A 14,521-nucleotide genomic window follows, 5' to 3' on the forward strand; every position below is an offset into this window, starting at 1 on the left:
CTACCACTCGATGTCAGACTATGCAGAGCTTGTGATCTAAGCAGATCCGCAAGCTCCAGAAATGTATATTTTAATATAACGTGTAAGTGTTTCTTTGGACTATTGTACTTACTGGGTTCAGTGTACTTACCTACAGCAATCTTCCTCCTACGATAAGCCAAACTGCTTTGCCACTCTACCAAGTTTCCTTGATTAGTACAAGCTTATTCTAAGAGTTGGTGACCTGTATGCCAAGGGATAATTTTATGAAGTCTTACCACAAGTGGACTTTAGGAAAACTCCTCTAACACATACACACATTGATGTGCAACAGCATGGTCCTCACCTTACCAAGTCGTTCAATATATTTGAAGAACTCACGTTATGCTCCACTACAAAACCAAAGTTACTTCCCAAAGGACATCTCATTAGGACACACTCTATTCCTTGCTCAGTCCTTTTCAAAGGCAAAATATCGTCAAATGAGTCATACATTCATACAGTGGTGTTCCTCTTTTCTCAAACCTGCCCATCAGCTTCCCCGTTCATCCCACAATACACACTCAAAGCTGCCATATACATTCTGGTGATCATTAAAGATTTTAGAAAATTGGCTGGTAAAAATGAAAAACTTGCAGAGATTGGGAAGGCACTTTTGTTACATAGAGCAGGGGTGCAGAGACAGAAACCCAGACTGTATATTGTATATTTTTATCAAAAGCTTTTGCTCCTCTTTATTAATATTTTTTCTTATCACACAAAATCACAGAAAAGGTAAGTCACTGGCTCAGATTTTATGGTGAGGGTTAAAACAGTGCAGTTTAAAAAAAAAAAAAAGAGGGGGCGGAGGGGGCAGGGTAGACTGGCTGGGTGGAAGGGATAAAGCCTTTGTATCGCTCCATCAGATAAAATACCAGAAACAAAAAGCCAAGATCAATGAATAGAACAGTCTAAATGTTTCTAGGTCAGAAATAATTACCCAGAAAGTCTTGTTTATTAATGTAATCTGATCTTCTACACGCCCATTAAAAGCATACAATTATTTCTTTTTTACACTTACAAAATAAAAACTTTACCCACACCCCCTCATTATACAGTACAAATTTCTACCTCCTCTTCCGATAGCCTTCCCCAGTTTGAACCAGTGTGATAGGGAAAGTATCAAAGCAGGTGGAAACGTAAGACAAGAGGGCCCACTCTTCCCTCGCCAATGCATTTAGGGCATGGGGCCATTGTCTTGTGAGAGGGGGGCTAGGGAGACCCCAGTTGTTAATATATACATAACAGCACCATTTGTAAGAACATTTTCTCATAAAAAATGTGTATTTTCTTGCTTTGTTAAAAGTTTGCACAGTATAGCAGATTCATCGTTTAATTTCATAATAAACACTCCCTTAGAAGAGAACAAAAAATAAAAATCAATAACCAGGTGGAGGTTTAAAGATGCACATCAATAAATAGAAAGGGAAAAAACATACCAAAAAGGAGGTGGGAGGGGACCCATTTATAAATAAAAGAAATTGTACAAAACTGCAAGGAGGTAATAATGCACGGATGCCAAAGCAGGATGTGAGGAGGATACACCCCTCTCAAAAACGCCTGGGTGGAAGAGGAAAAGAATTTGGAATACAACAGACCTGAGGTTCTTGCATTGCCTCATAACATTTTCCACCAACCTCTCCCAAGCAGAAGATGGAGTTGAGAGGTGCCAAAAACCAGAAAGGTAAAAAATATATATAATATAATATATATCTATCTACATATACATACATATCTATTCATATCTATAGATATTTATAGATATATATTTTTATATTAACACGACAGGGAGCCACCATATGTACTTTGATATAAACAGATGTAACAATTTTCAACAAAATGGGAAAACAAAATTCTTTTAAAATTCCAGCTAAAAAAACCCGTATATCTTTTTGCATTCCATTCATTTTAAAAGTTGAATTTGAACATTTAATGCTTAACGTGTTGCACCCTTTGCTCACCCACACAATTTGTCTCATCCCGTTATGAGCTTTTAGACGTTACCCCATTTCTTCTCCCAATTCGTTTTTAAAGGCCTATATGGTATTGTGCCATCAAGGGAGACGAGGAGGGTTTTCAGTTTGTACGCCATTCTCATGTCCCCTTTAGATACATTTTTCTCGGCCCCAGTTCCATTTCAACACATGATCATAATGGAAAATAGTAATAGTAAGATACAGTATGGAATAAATAACTTGCTATTCACAAAGAGGCCCTATTTGATTAGCCACCTGCACCAGAAACAGGGAACAGAAAGACGGCGTGATGGGCCACCCAGCAACATTGACACAATAGAATGTTGTTGCACGTCACAACTTGCTTTGTAGTGTCTGTGCGCACCATGATTTGTCATTGGGTTGATTGGGGGTGGTGAGGAAATCGGTCTCCAATGACGAGAGTTCTGTGTAAACAAGGTCTGTGAAAGGCTGACCATTTCCTGGGGTTCTGCTGGTTGCTTGGAGGACTGAGGTGTGGTGAAACAGCTTCTGCTGGGCCGGACAGCATGTATGGGTCACCACTACTGGCCAGGGGAACAAATCTCGCCCCCATAAAGTAAGACTGGTGTGGCAGCGCCCTCCAGCACGCAACCTCTAATCCTGAAGAGAAGCAGAGACAGCGTCACCATCTATGACTTTGGGAATCACCGAGAACTTGTGGATCCAGCCTACAGTAAACAGGGAAAGAAAAGCAGAGAATACATTTTTAATATAGGATTAGGTTATGCTTTTTGCAACACACCTTTATTCTAAACTGTACTAGCCGCTGCAATCCAGTAAAGAAATTACCATGCAGCTCTACCAATTCACCTCAAAACCCACCAGCAGTATCCCTCCTAGGACAATTAGAAACACATAGGGAACATTATCTTCATGTTTATCACACTATTTATTCCTGCTGTCTCTTAGCTAGTCAGCAACACCTGCATGCACAGGCAGGCTAGACAAGCACGATTATGGAGGTTACTTTAGTCAGTAGCACCCTGAGTGGAGTGCTAGCCAATCAGGATGCTTGAAACTATCTCGTTAGTGTATCTACAAAGTAGTGTGTGAAAGTGTGGCCTGAACTCAAGTTGCAGCTCTGCAGATTTCCTCCAGTAGCACATTGGCAATACATTCTTGGGCTTCACATGTACTGCGTATGGAATGTACTCTAGGTTTTAAAAGCAATGTTTATTTAGCAAGTGAATAGCAGAGTTGGATACATTTGATGAAACTGTACACTTAGTAAATGTCTCTACCATTAGCAAGTGACAGAAAGAATTGACCTGTTTTAGTAATTACATTTTTTTGAGTAAATGGAACCCAACTGCTCTATACATGTCTAGTATGAGGTGCATTTTCCCCTCTACTCTGGATTATGGAGAAAAATGATAGTTACGGTACTACTTCTAGTCCATATACCCTTTCCTCCATACTGTATGGGCGTCGCTGTACAAGGATGAGAACGGTACCATTTTAATTTTACAAAATTCTTCCCCCTTGTAGTTTGTAGTTGCGCGAGAGTGCAGCCACGGGCGTCACCACGCCCCACCAGCCCTGCCCACGGGCACCTCACCTCAATCTCCTTTGTAGCATCGGACCCAAAGAGTAGTTTTATAGCTGAGTATTTTTAGGGTAATGGATGTGGGTCATATGGCGGAAAGGAGGTTATAGACTAGGGAGTACTACCATCATTAAGGTGACTAACTTATTACTCCTACATCCCGCCCCTATCCTCCATACTGTATGGGCGATTCCAACGCACCATCCTATCAGGGAGGAGGACTAACTACTATGAGTTGGAGAACCAGTTTTAAGCACTGCCTGTCCAAACACTGCATCCAAACTCACACTAGCTTCCAGGCAGCAGTACTTGCAGAATGCAGAAGCCAAAGTGGCAGCTCTGCTTACGACATCCTATGGAACGTACCGCTGAAAAGTCAAAGCTGTGAATGTAGCCCCAACCACGTGCGCATGAATTCCTGTTGGCAGTTTACCTTGCAACTTGTAAGCTTCGGTTATAGCTGCTACCATCTGACTATGGACACCTTGGAAGCCTGCAACCCTGGCGATGAACCTCCAAAAGTAACAGTGTCTGCACTTCTGAAGTGTTTGGTCCCGTCTAGGTAGAACCTTAGCGCTCCATGTACATCAAAGCAATGAACACCTTGTCTGCCTTGGAGGTGGGATTTGGAAAGAAAGTAGGGAGAACTATCTCCTGATTAAGAAGGAAAGTTGATGCTACCTTAGGAAGAAATGCTGGATGAGTCCTAAGCACTACATTGTCTCTATGAAAGACAGTATAGTATATGGCCCCTTTGCCAAAAGTGCTTGAATTTCGCTGACTCTGCATCCTCAGGTCAAGTCCACTGAAATAATGGTCTTCCAAGTGATAAACATTATGTTGTTCGGGCGAATTTTCAGCTCTGTGCCAATTCCCTTTAACCTTCGTGACCCAGAGCTCTTTTGCTGGACTGAGGGCTTTTTAACTTTTACTCCTGAGTGGGACTTTTTTCACCCTCTCTCGTGTGTTTTTCTGACACGGATTTTATGTTTCTTGTTTTAGAGAGTCTGGTCAACTCCATAGGCATCTGCTTTTTTGCACTGTGACACAGCACCTTTTGTGCGGTACACAGATGTCCCCTGGACTTCTTTTAATGTGTAACTACATTTTCTTGGGTGAACTACTGTTCCAAAGAAAAGTAAGATGACCCCTATCTTGCTTACCTTTTCCTTTGTGGGTCCAGCACACACCACCCTATGTGGAGTGCTGAGTGGGTAACATAGTAATTCCTTTTAACCCACTCATGGAACATTCTGTTACACTAACTCACTTGAATGGCTGGTGGTAGTGGTTTCTTTTTTATTAGCTTGTGCCATGCATCTGCAGGCCGATACCTCAGCTGCAGTGCTGCACACAACGGTGATTATTTTCCCAAAATGGCCCCAGTCTTCTTTTTTCGCCATTTCTTGTCAGTTTCTTCTGGGCGTTTACTCTGTATCGGGCTGGAATCCTTTGTGTGTTCTGCCTGTGGAGGGCTTCAGTCCTGAAGTCTGCCAGGGCTCCAGTGTGTCTGGAAAGGCAGGAAGTGAGGGAGCGTCCCCAGGCTTCCCTGTCCTTTGTCTCTAGGTGTGCCGGAGTGAAACTACTTCCGATTGGCCGGCTGGCTGTCCTGGTGAACTGCCAACCCTGCTGGGTGATTGACATTGTATGGCTGTTAATGAGTGGGACCCTGCATAAAAAGGTGAGGTTTTTGGGACTAGAGGGAGAGTAGACCACTGGAGGACAACATCCGAAGAAGAAATTAAGTGACACCAGCAGCACCATCCTGGACTGCGAATGGCTCGGTGAAGCCCTGCAACTCTGCTGACCCCGTTTTCGAATCGACTGGAAAGACCTGTATGGGATGACTTCCTTCCTTAGGCTGTGTGGGTACATTTACCCACCCAGCAGAATTCCCCTCCATCACCAATCTGCACTTCAGCAGTTACCAGCAAAATGGCTACGCTGGCACTGTTCAGCACTATCGCCTTGCCTTAAAACTGGGTTTTGCAGTCACCAAAATAATGGCTGTGCTGTCTTTGCCAAGCACATATGGGGCAAGATGGAACTGGGAACACACCAAGAAAGGCTGCCAGTGTTTCCTGATGTTCACCAAAGAAGAGAAAAGGAAATATTTTACATTTAAAATTATGCCGCCCTCGTGCTCTTTCATCTGTTCAATACACAGTCCTGATTCAGTGAGACCCAGCTATGACCAGCCATATTGAAGTAGTGCTCTACCAAATTAAAGCATTTCTCACTGAATAACAGGCTGTGTCAGGAAGAATCTGTAAATCACAAACAACTTTACTCCCAGCCGTGCGGAAAAACACTTGACTTTTTGCTACAAAATATCCCAGATAAAACCCATCTCTCTGTGCATATGTCGGTTTCAAGGGATCTTTATTTTGACAGATGCTTGTGCATTGGAAACATGACTGGGGCTTTGGAAAGATTAAGAAAATGGATGTAAGAAGGCCACATTTGAAAAAGTGATATCCCAGCACAATTAACCATGTGTAAAAATGGTTGCTTTTGCAAACAAGAAAAATGTCTGTTTAAAAGTGTTGAATAAGGCCCTGTCCTTGCCTAGAAATGTAAGGGGCGGTTTGTTTGAAATCTAAGATAATGTTTTATTCCAACAGCCTTGCTTCTGCTCAGAAAAAAAGAAAAAAAAATACATGTGCTGTACTAGGAAATCAGCAAAACAAGTTTTTAGGCCCTTGGCTTCAATGGACATTTGCTTTCTGGGAACAGAATTTACTGCCCCTCAAAGGGCCAGCCCCTTGGAAACTTTGAATGGACCAAGAGGAAGCATATCACACGCTCGTCAGACTGTCTGGGCTTCAGCCTGTTACAGGACACCTACGTGTTAATTTTGGAAGTAACACCCCCCCCCTCAACTTCAACTGGGGGGGTGCGAGGGGGAGTTCAAAGCCAGCTCCAGAACAGCCTTGTAAGCTATGTCCTTATTTGGAAGACAATGCTGGCCATCTAGCCCAAAATACTATTTTGGTTAATAAACTTGAAGTCTTATTTCTGTAACCAGGAAACGCAGGGATGCTAAAGTTTAACAGTTTAAAGGCAATTTTTGTGGCTTTCAATTAAGACATGGTAGCCTTCACTAGCATATTGGGGACAGAAAGGATGGCGATTTCTATATTCTGAGGAAAGTGTATATGGTGCCACTTTGAAATTCAATACTAACATGCCTTATGATAATATGTACACATGAATTTATAGCATTTTAGGTCAAATATTTCTCACTGAAAATGATGAAAAATGATTATACGGACGATACAAAGTCCTACAAACTTGGGAGTTGGACTGCCATGCTCTGTGTGAACGATGTAGACTGTCTAGGTACGTTTTGAAAGTGCCACAACTGTAAAAAGGTGCAGATTTGTGCCATAACTGGTTTTAGCAAAAGTACCTGTGGGATGATCCTATGCATTGTAAAGCACACATCAAATCTGATGTCATAACCGTGAAAACCAACCGGCTGACCGCAAGGCGGTAACAATCACCCCTGACCAATCCAGTTGTTAGAGGTATGCCCAGCGTAAGCCTGCCCCACTGTATAATCCTGTGATGTCATCGGCCTTATAAAAAGGGGGAGCTCGCAGAGACAAAGGGACACACTCGTCTGAAATTTCCAGCACCTGCGTATCCAGACATTCCACATTCATCCTGAAAATTTCAGACCAACGGCCAGGCCAGAGCATAGCTGACCCTATTCAGGCAGGAGCACCCTTCAGCACTAAACCCCATAACAAAATCCCACTAACTCAGGGATAAGGAGGAAAAGCTGTGGTACCCTTTTTGAGAGTATTCTGTGACCCGACCAGCTTTTTGCCCCACTACCTGCTTGCCGCTGTGCCGTGACCAGACAGGGCCAGCTCTTTCCTGCTAGGAGAGCCCTGCAGTGACCAGATAATGCCTAGAGTCCAGAAACCCAATTGGCTGTCCCAAATTCCGAACTCCAGCACCGATTGTGAGCATCTCCCCATCCCATACCAACACATGCCCTACCCTATCTTGATATCTTGTCTTGGTTCCACCTACCAAGTAATCCCATCCATACCCCGATAACTTGTTTAAGATAGTCGGAATTCTCTGTGCATCCGGTCCTTGATTTTCTAGTGTTGGCGCAATTCTTCCATTCACTTCAGTTTTGCATAAGTCCTTAATTAAATTATTCAAAATATGACTAATTTCCACATAAAGAGACACGCAGCGTGAAGGGGGTTAAGACTGCCTCTTAACCTGTTTCATGGGCAGCGCTATCTTCTTGATAATCTAGTTTAAGTAAATCGTGTCCTTTCTTTCCAAACCAATTTTCTCTGTTAACTTATTTTCCCAAAATTTAAAGACATTTTCTAAGACGAGAGCATCAAATCTTTGAACTGACCATTAACTTTGGCTGTCCTGGCTCCCTAAAGGCCCCCTTCTGAACCTATTGGCTTTAACATTGCTGGTTCCCTTACATGTTTTAATTGTTGAATACTTATTGCTGGGATACAAGACTGCCTGAATTCCTTTGGGAGAATCTTACTTTTTAAAAATAAAATATCTGTATGTTCTGACCTACCCCTGACCTTTCCCTCCTTTATAACTCAAAGTGCAAAGGTGATACCAATTAAGTGTTCTACTAACCTCAAATGAGGTCACCCCTGGTGCTGGAAAATGTCTAACATATGAATGATTTACTCACCTGCTTTATTGTGCACTTTTTGAATTTAATTCCAACGTGGGATTAATGTTACTTCTAGTTACTGCTTTTAAAGAATGCTTTAAATATCCTTGTGTATACATAAATACTTATTATAGAACTTTGTATGTAAGTGTTTACTTGGATACCTGTATTTACTGATTTCATTGTACAGCTCACATAACCCCTCTTAAGATAAGCCTGGCTGCTCAGTCGCACTACCAACTTGTGTAGTACAGACTGCACCAATTCTTACCTAAAACAGGTCAACCGACGCCATTGGTTCAAAAGATGTATGTGCTAGTGCTGCAAGCACCGCATTCAAGTCCCATACAGGTTGTGGATGGGATACAGGGGGAAACATTCTTGTGAGTCCCTAAAGAGGTCTTAACAATTGGATTAGCTGATGAGAAAATAAAAGCTTGGAGTTTCTGTATGCCCCTGTGGCTGCAAGATAAGTTCTGCAAGTAGCTAACTGTACACCCAAGAGAGGTGTGGCAAAAAAGACAACATTGTCTACACAACATTGTCTTCAGCCAAGAAACAGAATGTGGACCATTTGCTTTTGTATTGTGCTCTAGTGTATGTTTCCTTGCTTGCTGGATTATCTGCAAATTCTGCTGCGAGATACCCAGGTGACCCATAGTCAGCCCATCAGTTACCAGGTTTTGAGTGATAGCTTGTCAGGTGCGGGTGGGTCACCACTCCTGCTTGCTGTGATGATGCCCTGCCTGTAAAGGAAATTATAAGTTATTCACCATAGTGACTAACATACTCTTAGTCCCCTTTCTTCTATACTGCATGGGTGTCCCTTCCAAGGGACGGGAGACGGAAACTTTTTCACCAGAAAAAAACTTCCCCTTTAAAATTAGAGGTGCGCAGGGGTGCGGCCCTGGGAGCATGGCTGCCCTGACTCCACCCACCGGCGCCACACCTCTGTCCCCATAGACGCGTTGACAATAGATTTAACATTGCCTAATGACACCAGTATTAGGGGGGGGAGGTTGGTGGGACGTATGGAGGAAAGGGGACTAAGGACTAGGTTAGTCACTACAGTGAGTAACTTATAATTACTCTTACGTCCAGTCTCCTTTCATCCATACTGCATGAGCGATTACAACTGAATGTAGCCCCAGGGTGGAGAGGAGACCCTCCTTAAGCAAAATAGGTTCCTGAGAACTGCCTGGCCGAACGCTGCATCAGATCTAGAGCCGGCGTCCAAACAGTAATGCTTGCAGAAAGCAGAGGGAGTGGCCCAAGTGGCCGGCCTATGACTTGCCAAGGGACATGGCGTTGGAATGCAATGGCCGTTGCCTTGGCCCTGACTGCGTGGGCATGCATGTCGGCTGGGAGAGGCTTGTGCTGGCCCTCATACGCTTCCTTGATGGACGAAACCATCAAGCAGGATATGGAGGCCTTGGAGGCCTGATGGCCTGGTCTTGAGCCTCCGAACTTGACAAATAGTGCGTCCGATTTGCGGAAGCCCCTGGTCCTGTCCAAGTAAATGTTCAGGGTAAGCCACACATCCAGGCAGTGCAGTACCCTCTGTGCTTCATCTTGGGATCGGGAAAGAACGTAGGAAGGACTATTTCTTCGTTCAAGTGGAAAGCAGATGGCACCTTGGGAAGAAATGCCAGGTGTGTCCGCAGGACCACTTTGTATCTGTGAAACGTGGTATATGCTTCTGAGGCGAACAAAGCCTGTATTTCGCTGACTCTACGAGCCGAAGTGAGGCCGACTAGCAGGGCTGTTTTGATGGTGAGCAGCCTGATGTCCGGGGATGCCATTGGCTCAAACGGCTTGTGCGCCAGAGTGCCCAAGACCATGTTGAGGTCCCACAAAGGGTGCACATTTTATTAGGATTTCTACTTTGTGATTAATAAAAACAATCATAAAAATGATCATATCACATATATACTTAAAAAACACCACAAGTAAACCAACATAAGTGGGTCCTAATAGTATGATGTATCATAGGTCAAAGATGTGGCTCATTCACACTGTGATCCTTTTGCCGTAACAACTACTTTGTGTGATTAATAAAATGTGCTTTTTATGAAAATGAAAACATGAAATGGTATCATTAAACTGATAGTCAGAAAGACAATGCATTACTTACCGTAAAAGCATTTCTGATGGTTGTATCTGCTTAGATTCACATGCTGTGCATAGGTCCGACATCCAGTGGTCACTGCAGAGTATTGCATTTTGTTTTTCGTAGTCGAAAAAGGGGACGTCGACAAGGCGTGTCTGTAACACTATCCCTATAGTGACGTGCGTTGTACCCACAATCCCTCACGAGTCGTGGTCCCTCTGTTTGTATTTTTCTGCCCTGAGGGAGCCTTCTAGACGTGAGTGAGTACAGAAAAGAGAGAAATATAGAAAAGGATGTCTATGTTCCTTCCATCCGAGCGGGGAGGAAGGGTGGGCGCATGTGAATCTAAGCAGATACAACCATCAGAAATGCTTTTACGGTAAGTAATGCATTGTCTTCTGATGTTTGTTAATCTGCTTAGAATCACATGCTGTGCATAGACTAGCGAGCAGTACCCGGAGTTGGCGGTGGGTTATGAGAAGGAACAGTAGAGAAAAGATGTCTTAATACTGCCTGTCCCACCTGGGAGTCAGATCTAGAGTGTGCATCTAGACAGTAGTGTTTTGTAAAGGTGTGCACAGAACTCCAGGTAGCCGCTTTGCAGATGGACTCAAGGGGAACATTTGCAATGAACGCTTTGGAAGCCCCAGTGCCTCGAGTGGAATGTGCTCTTGGCTTGAAGGGTAGTTCTCTCTTAGCAAGAGTGTAACAGAGAGTGATGCATTGAACAATCCATCTAGATATAGTGGACTTTGAAACTGCATCTCCTTCTCTTCCTGCTGCCACAGAGACAAAGAACTGATTAGTCTTTCTCAGTGGTCTGGTTCTTTCCATGTAGAACATGACAGCTATGCGTACATCTAGTGTATGCAGACTTTTTTCTCCCAAGCTGGAAGGGTTTTGAAAGAACGTTGGTAGTTCTATTGACTGGTTTACATGAAATTTCGAGATGAATTTTGGTGCAAACCTTGGGTGTGTGCGTAGAACCACCTTATCCTTGTGAACTGTTACGAAGGGGTCTAGTACAGAAAGAGCCTGTAGTTCACTTACTCTCCTAATGGAGGTGATAGCTATTAGGAAAGCAGTCTTAAGAGTGAGGTCTTTAGAAAGTACCACATTTAAGTCCCATCCGGGAGCTGGGTTAGCTATCGGAGGGTGTATTCTCTATACCCCCTCCATGAAGGCCTTGATAACTGGTATCTTCCACCACGACACTTTAAGTTGGGAAGTGGTGTATGCAGAAAGTGCCGCTAGGTGGACTTTAATAGAATTGAATACTAGACCCGAGTCCAGTAAATGGGTCAGGTACAGAACAATTTGTGTGGGAGAGCAGTCAACAGGGTTGATGTTTCTTCCCCTACACCAGATGACAAATCGTTTCCACTTGCTAGAATAGCAGTGGCGAGTATTAGGTTTTCTGGCTTCCCTGAGGATGTCCATACATCTCTGCGGGAGTTGTAAATGTCCAAATTCTATGATCTCAGGAGCCAGGCTGCTAAGTTCATGGTCTGAGGGCATGGATGCAGTGTCCTGCCCTTGTCCTGTGACAGCATGTTGTACGGGCAGGGAAGTTTCACTGGGGGAGATAGGGACATCTCCATCAAGTGAGCGAACCATGGCTGCCGGGCCCACATTGGGGCCACTAGTATCATGGTAACCTGCTCCTGGTGCATCTTGTGTACCACTTTGTTGAGAAGGGGAGTCGGGGGAAAGGCGTAAACAAATTTCCCTGACCATTGAATCGACAGACCGTTCCCTTTGGTCTGGTTCTGGGGGGTACCTGTGGGCGTAACTTTGGCATTGTGAGTTCTCCAGAGTTGCGAACAGGTCTATTTCCGGGAACCCCCATTGCGTGAAGACGTCTAAGACGATGTCTTCGTGCAATTGCCATTCGTATTCTTCGAGCAGGGGGAAGTCTCTGCTGAGTTTGTCTTCTAGCAGATTGAGTTCCCCTGGTACATTTTCTGATAGTAGAAACATGTTGTGTTTGAGAGCCCACTTCCATATATTCTGGGACAGCTTGGACAGTCCTGGAGAGTGAGTGCCCCCTTGCTTGTTGAGGTAGTACATGGCTGTGGTGCTGTCTGTGAGGACCATTACTGTCTTTCCTTGTAGGTGTTCCTGAAAGGCTTTCAGTGCTTTGAACACCGCTAGTAGTTCCAGCAGGTTTATATGCTTGGATGCTAAGCTCGGAGTCCACGCTCCGTGAGCAGTCTGATGGGATAGGTGAGCCCCCCATCCTGTAAGGGATGCGTCTGTGGTTAGAGTGGCTTCCACTGCGGGTGTGGCAAAAGTTTTCCCTAATAACAGGTTTTCCTTTGTCCACCACCGTAGCGAGAGAACCAAGGCCTGCGAGACCACCACTAGATCGTCCCATTGTCCGCTGGCCTGACACCACTGGCTGTAGAGCCACTCTTGCATTGGGCGCATGCGCAGGCACGCGTGAGGTACCAAATAAATACATGACGCCATCATCCCTAGCAAGCGCATTGCTTTGCCTACCGTCACCTCTCGACCTTCCACATAATGGGGGATCTGAAACAGCATGTTTTGGACCCTCTCGTTGGAGGGGAAGACGAGGCCGTCCTTTGTTCGAATTAGAGCCCCTAGGAATTGTTTGATTTGGCTGGGGTCTAAGCTGGACTTCTTTTCGTTGATGGAGAAGCCCAGTTGGGACAAAAGGTCTACGGTCTTTTGGGTATTGGAGAAGCATGTTTCGTAAGAATCCCCTGTTATGAGCCAGTCGTCGAGGTAAGGGTATACCGGGATGGATAACCTGCGTAGGTGGGCCGCTGCCACTGCCAGTACTTTCGTGAATACCCTTGGTGCAGATGCTATCCCGAAGGGTAGTACTCTGAACTGGTAGTGCTTGTTCTCTATCTTGAACCTGAGGTATTTTCTGTGCGCTGGCAACATTAAAATATGAAAGTATGCATCTTTCATGTCTAGTATTGTCATGTAATCCCCTTGTGATAACAGTGGGATTACTTCCTGCAAGGTCACCATACGAAACTTTTGGGGTTTGACAAACTTGTTCGCTGGGCGCAGATCTAATACAGGGCGCATGGTTAAGTCCTTTTTGGGTACAAGGAAGTACACTGAATAAATACCTCCTGTTACCTGAGATAGGGGGACAGCCTCTATAGCTTCTTTTTTCAGTAGCTCTTCTACTTCTTGAAGAAGAATGGTGAGGTGTTCCGGTGTCATGCGTCGTCGGTTCTGTGGGGGGTCTGTACTTCGGGGAACCGTTGAATTCGATGCAGTATCCGTGGGCTATGGTAGATAAAACCCAGCGGTCTGAAGATATTCCCTCCCATGCTGATAGGAACGATGTTAGCCGGCCCCCGACCGGTGATGCATGGGAGGGGATTTGTTGGTATTGGGCGTGGAACCTTTGGGGCTGGAGCCGCGACCTCTTCCTTTGCCACGGCGTTGGCCTCTTTGACTGAACTGGTTGTTACCATGGTTAGAGGGCCAGTTGGTAGCAGAGTAAAATTGCTGTTGGTTTTGCTGGCGTTGGCCACGAAAGGAGCGTCTATTGCCATAGCCGCGTCTGTTAGGGGGCCTAGAAATTTGGTCAAGAGTCTTGATGGTATCAAACTCTTTCTTCGCATGTTCTAGGGCCTCATCAACTGCTTTCCCAAACAGATGTGTTTGTTCTATGGGCTTATTTATCAGGGAAGCTTGGGTTTCCGGCTTAAATCCCGAATTGCGCAGCCAGACATGGCGTTTGAGAAGTATTCCCTGAACCAGGGAACGGCCAGCCGTCTCTGCGGCATCTAAGGAGTTCTTTACGATGCCCTGGTTTACCAGAGTTCCCTCTGAGATGGTATCTAACAGGCGTGAACGCAGGGGTTCTGGTGCGTCCTCTGCTTCGCTGCGCAGCTTGCTCCACTGTGCATCTGCGTAGCTAGCTAGTAGGGAATTGTTATTTGCAATCCTAGTTGAGAAGGCTGCGGAGGTCGTAATTCTCTTCCCAAGTGCATAGAGCTTCTTGCCCTCTTTGTCAGGTGGTGCCTCACTAGTGGATAGTGGTACCCCTGCTCTTTTTCTTGTATTAGTAACTACAAGGGAGTCCGGAATAGAATGTCCTCTGATGTACAAGGGGTCAGAGGACGAAGGGCTGAAGAGCTTTTCTATGCGAGGGTTGACCCCTCTGACTAATGCAGGATTGG

At 44.8% G+C, this 14,521-nt stretch overlaps 1 protein-coding gene across 12 annotated transcripts in view; it reads right to left on the reverse strand.

Annotated features, from left to right (window-relative positions):
• Positions 1 to 680: 680 nt before the first annotated feature.
• The window catches only part of KDM6B (lysine demethylase 6B), a 2,050,345-nt gene continuing 2,036,504 nt past the window's right edge, over positions 681 to 14,521 (reverse strand). For all 12 annotated transcript variants that reach the window (XM_069646240.1, XM_069646239.1, XM_069646242.1 and 9 more), the window contains one exon: positions 681 to 2,683. In XM_069646240.1, coding sequence (XP_069502341.1) covers positions 2,660 to 2,683 — 24 coding nt within the window. In that variant the 3' untranslated portion in view covers positions 681 to 2,659. The remainder of the gene's footprint in view (positions 2,684 to 14,521) is intronic.

The sequence above is a fragment of the Ambystoma mexicanum genome, chromosome 1p, assembly GCF_040938575.1.
Source record: "Ambystoma mexicanum isolate Mex_15411 chromosome 1p, UKY_AmexF1_1, whole genome shotgun sequence".
Lineage (NCBI taxonomy): Eukaryota > Metazoa > Chordata > Amphibia > Caudata > Ambystomatidae > Ambystoma > Ambystoma mexicanum.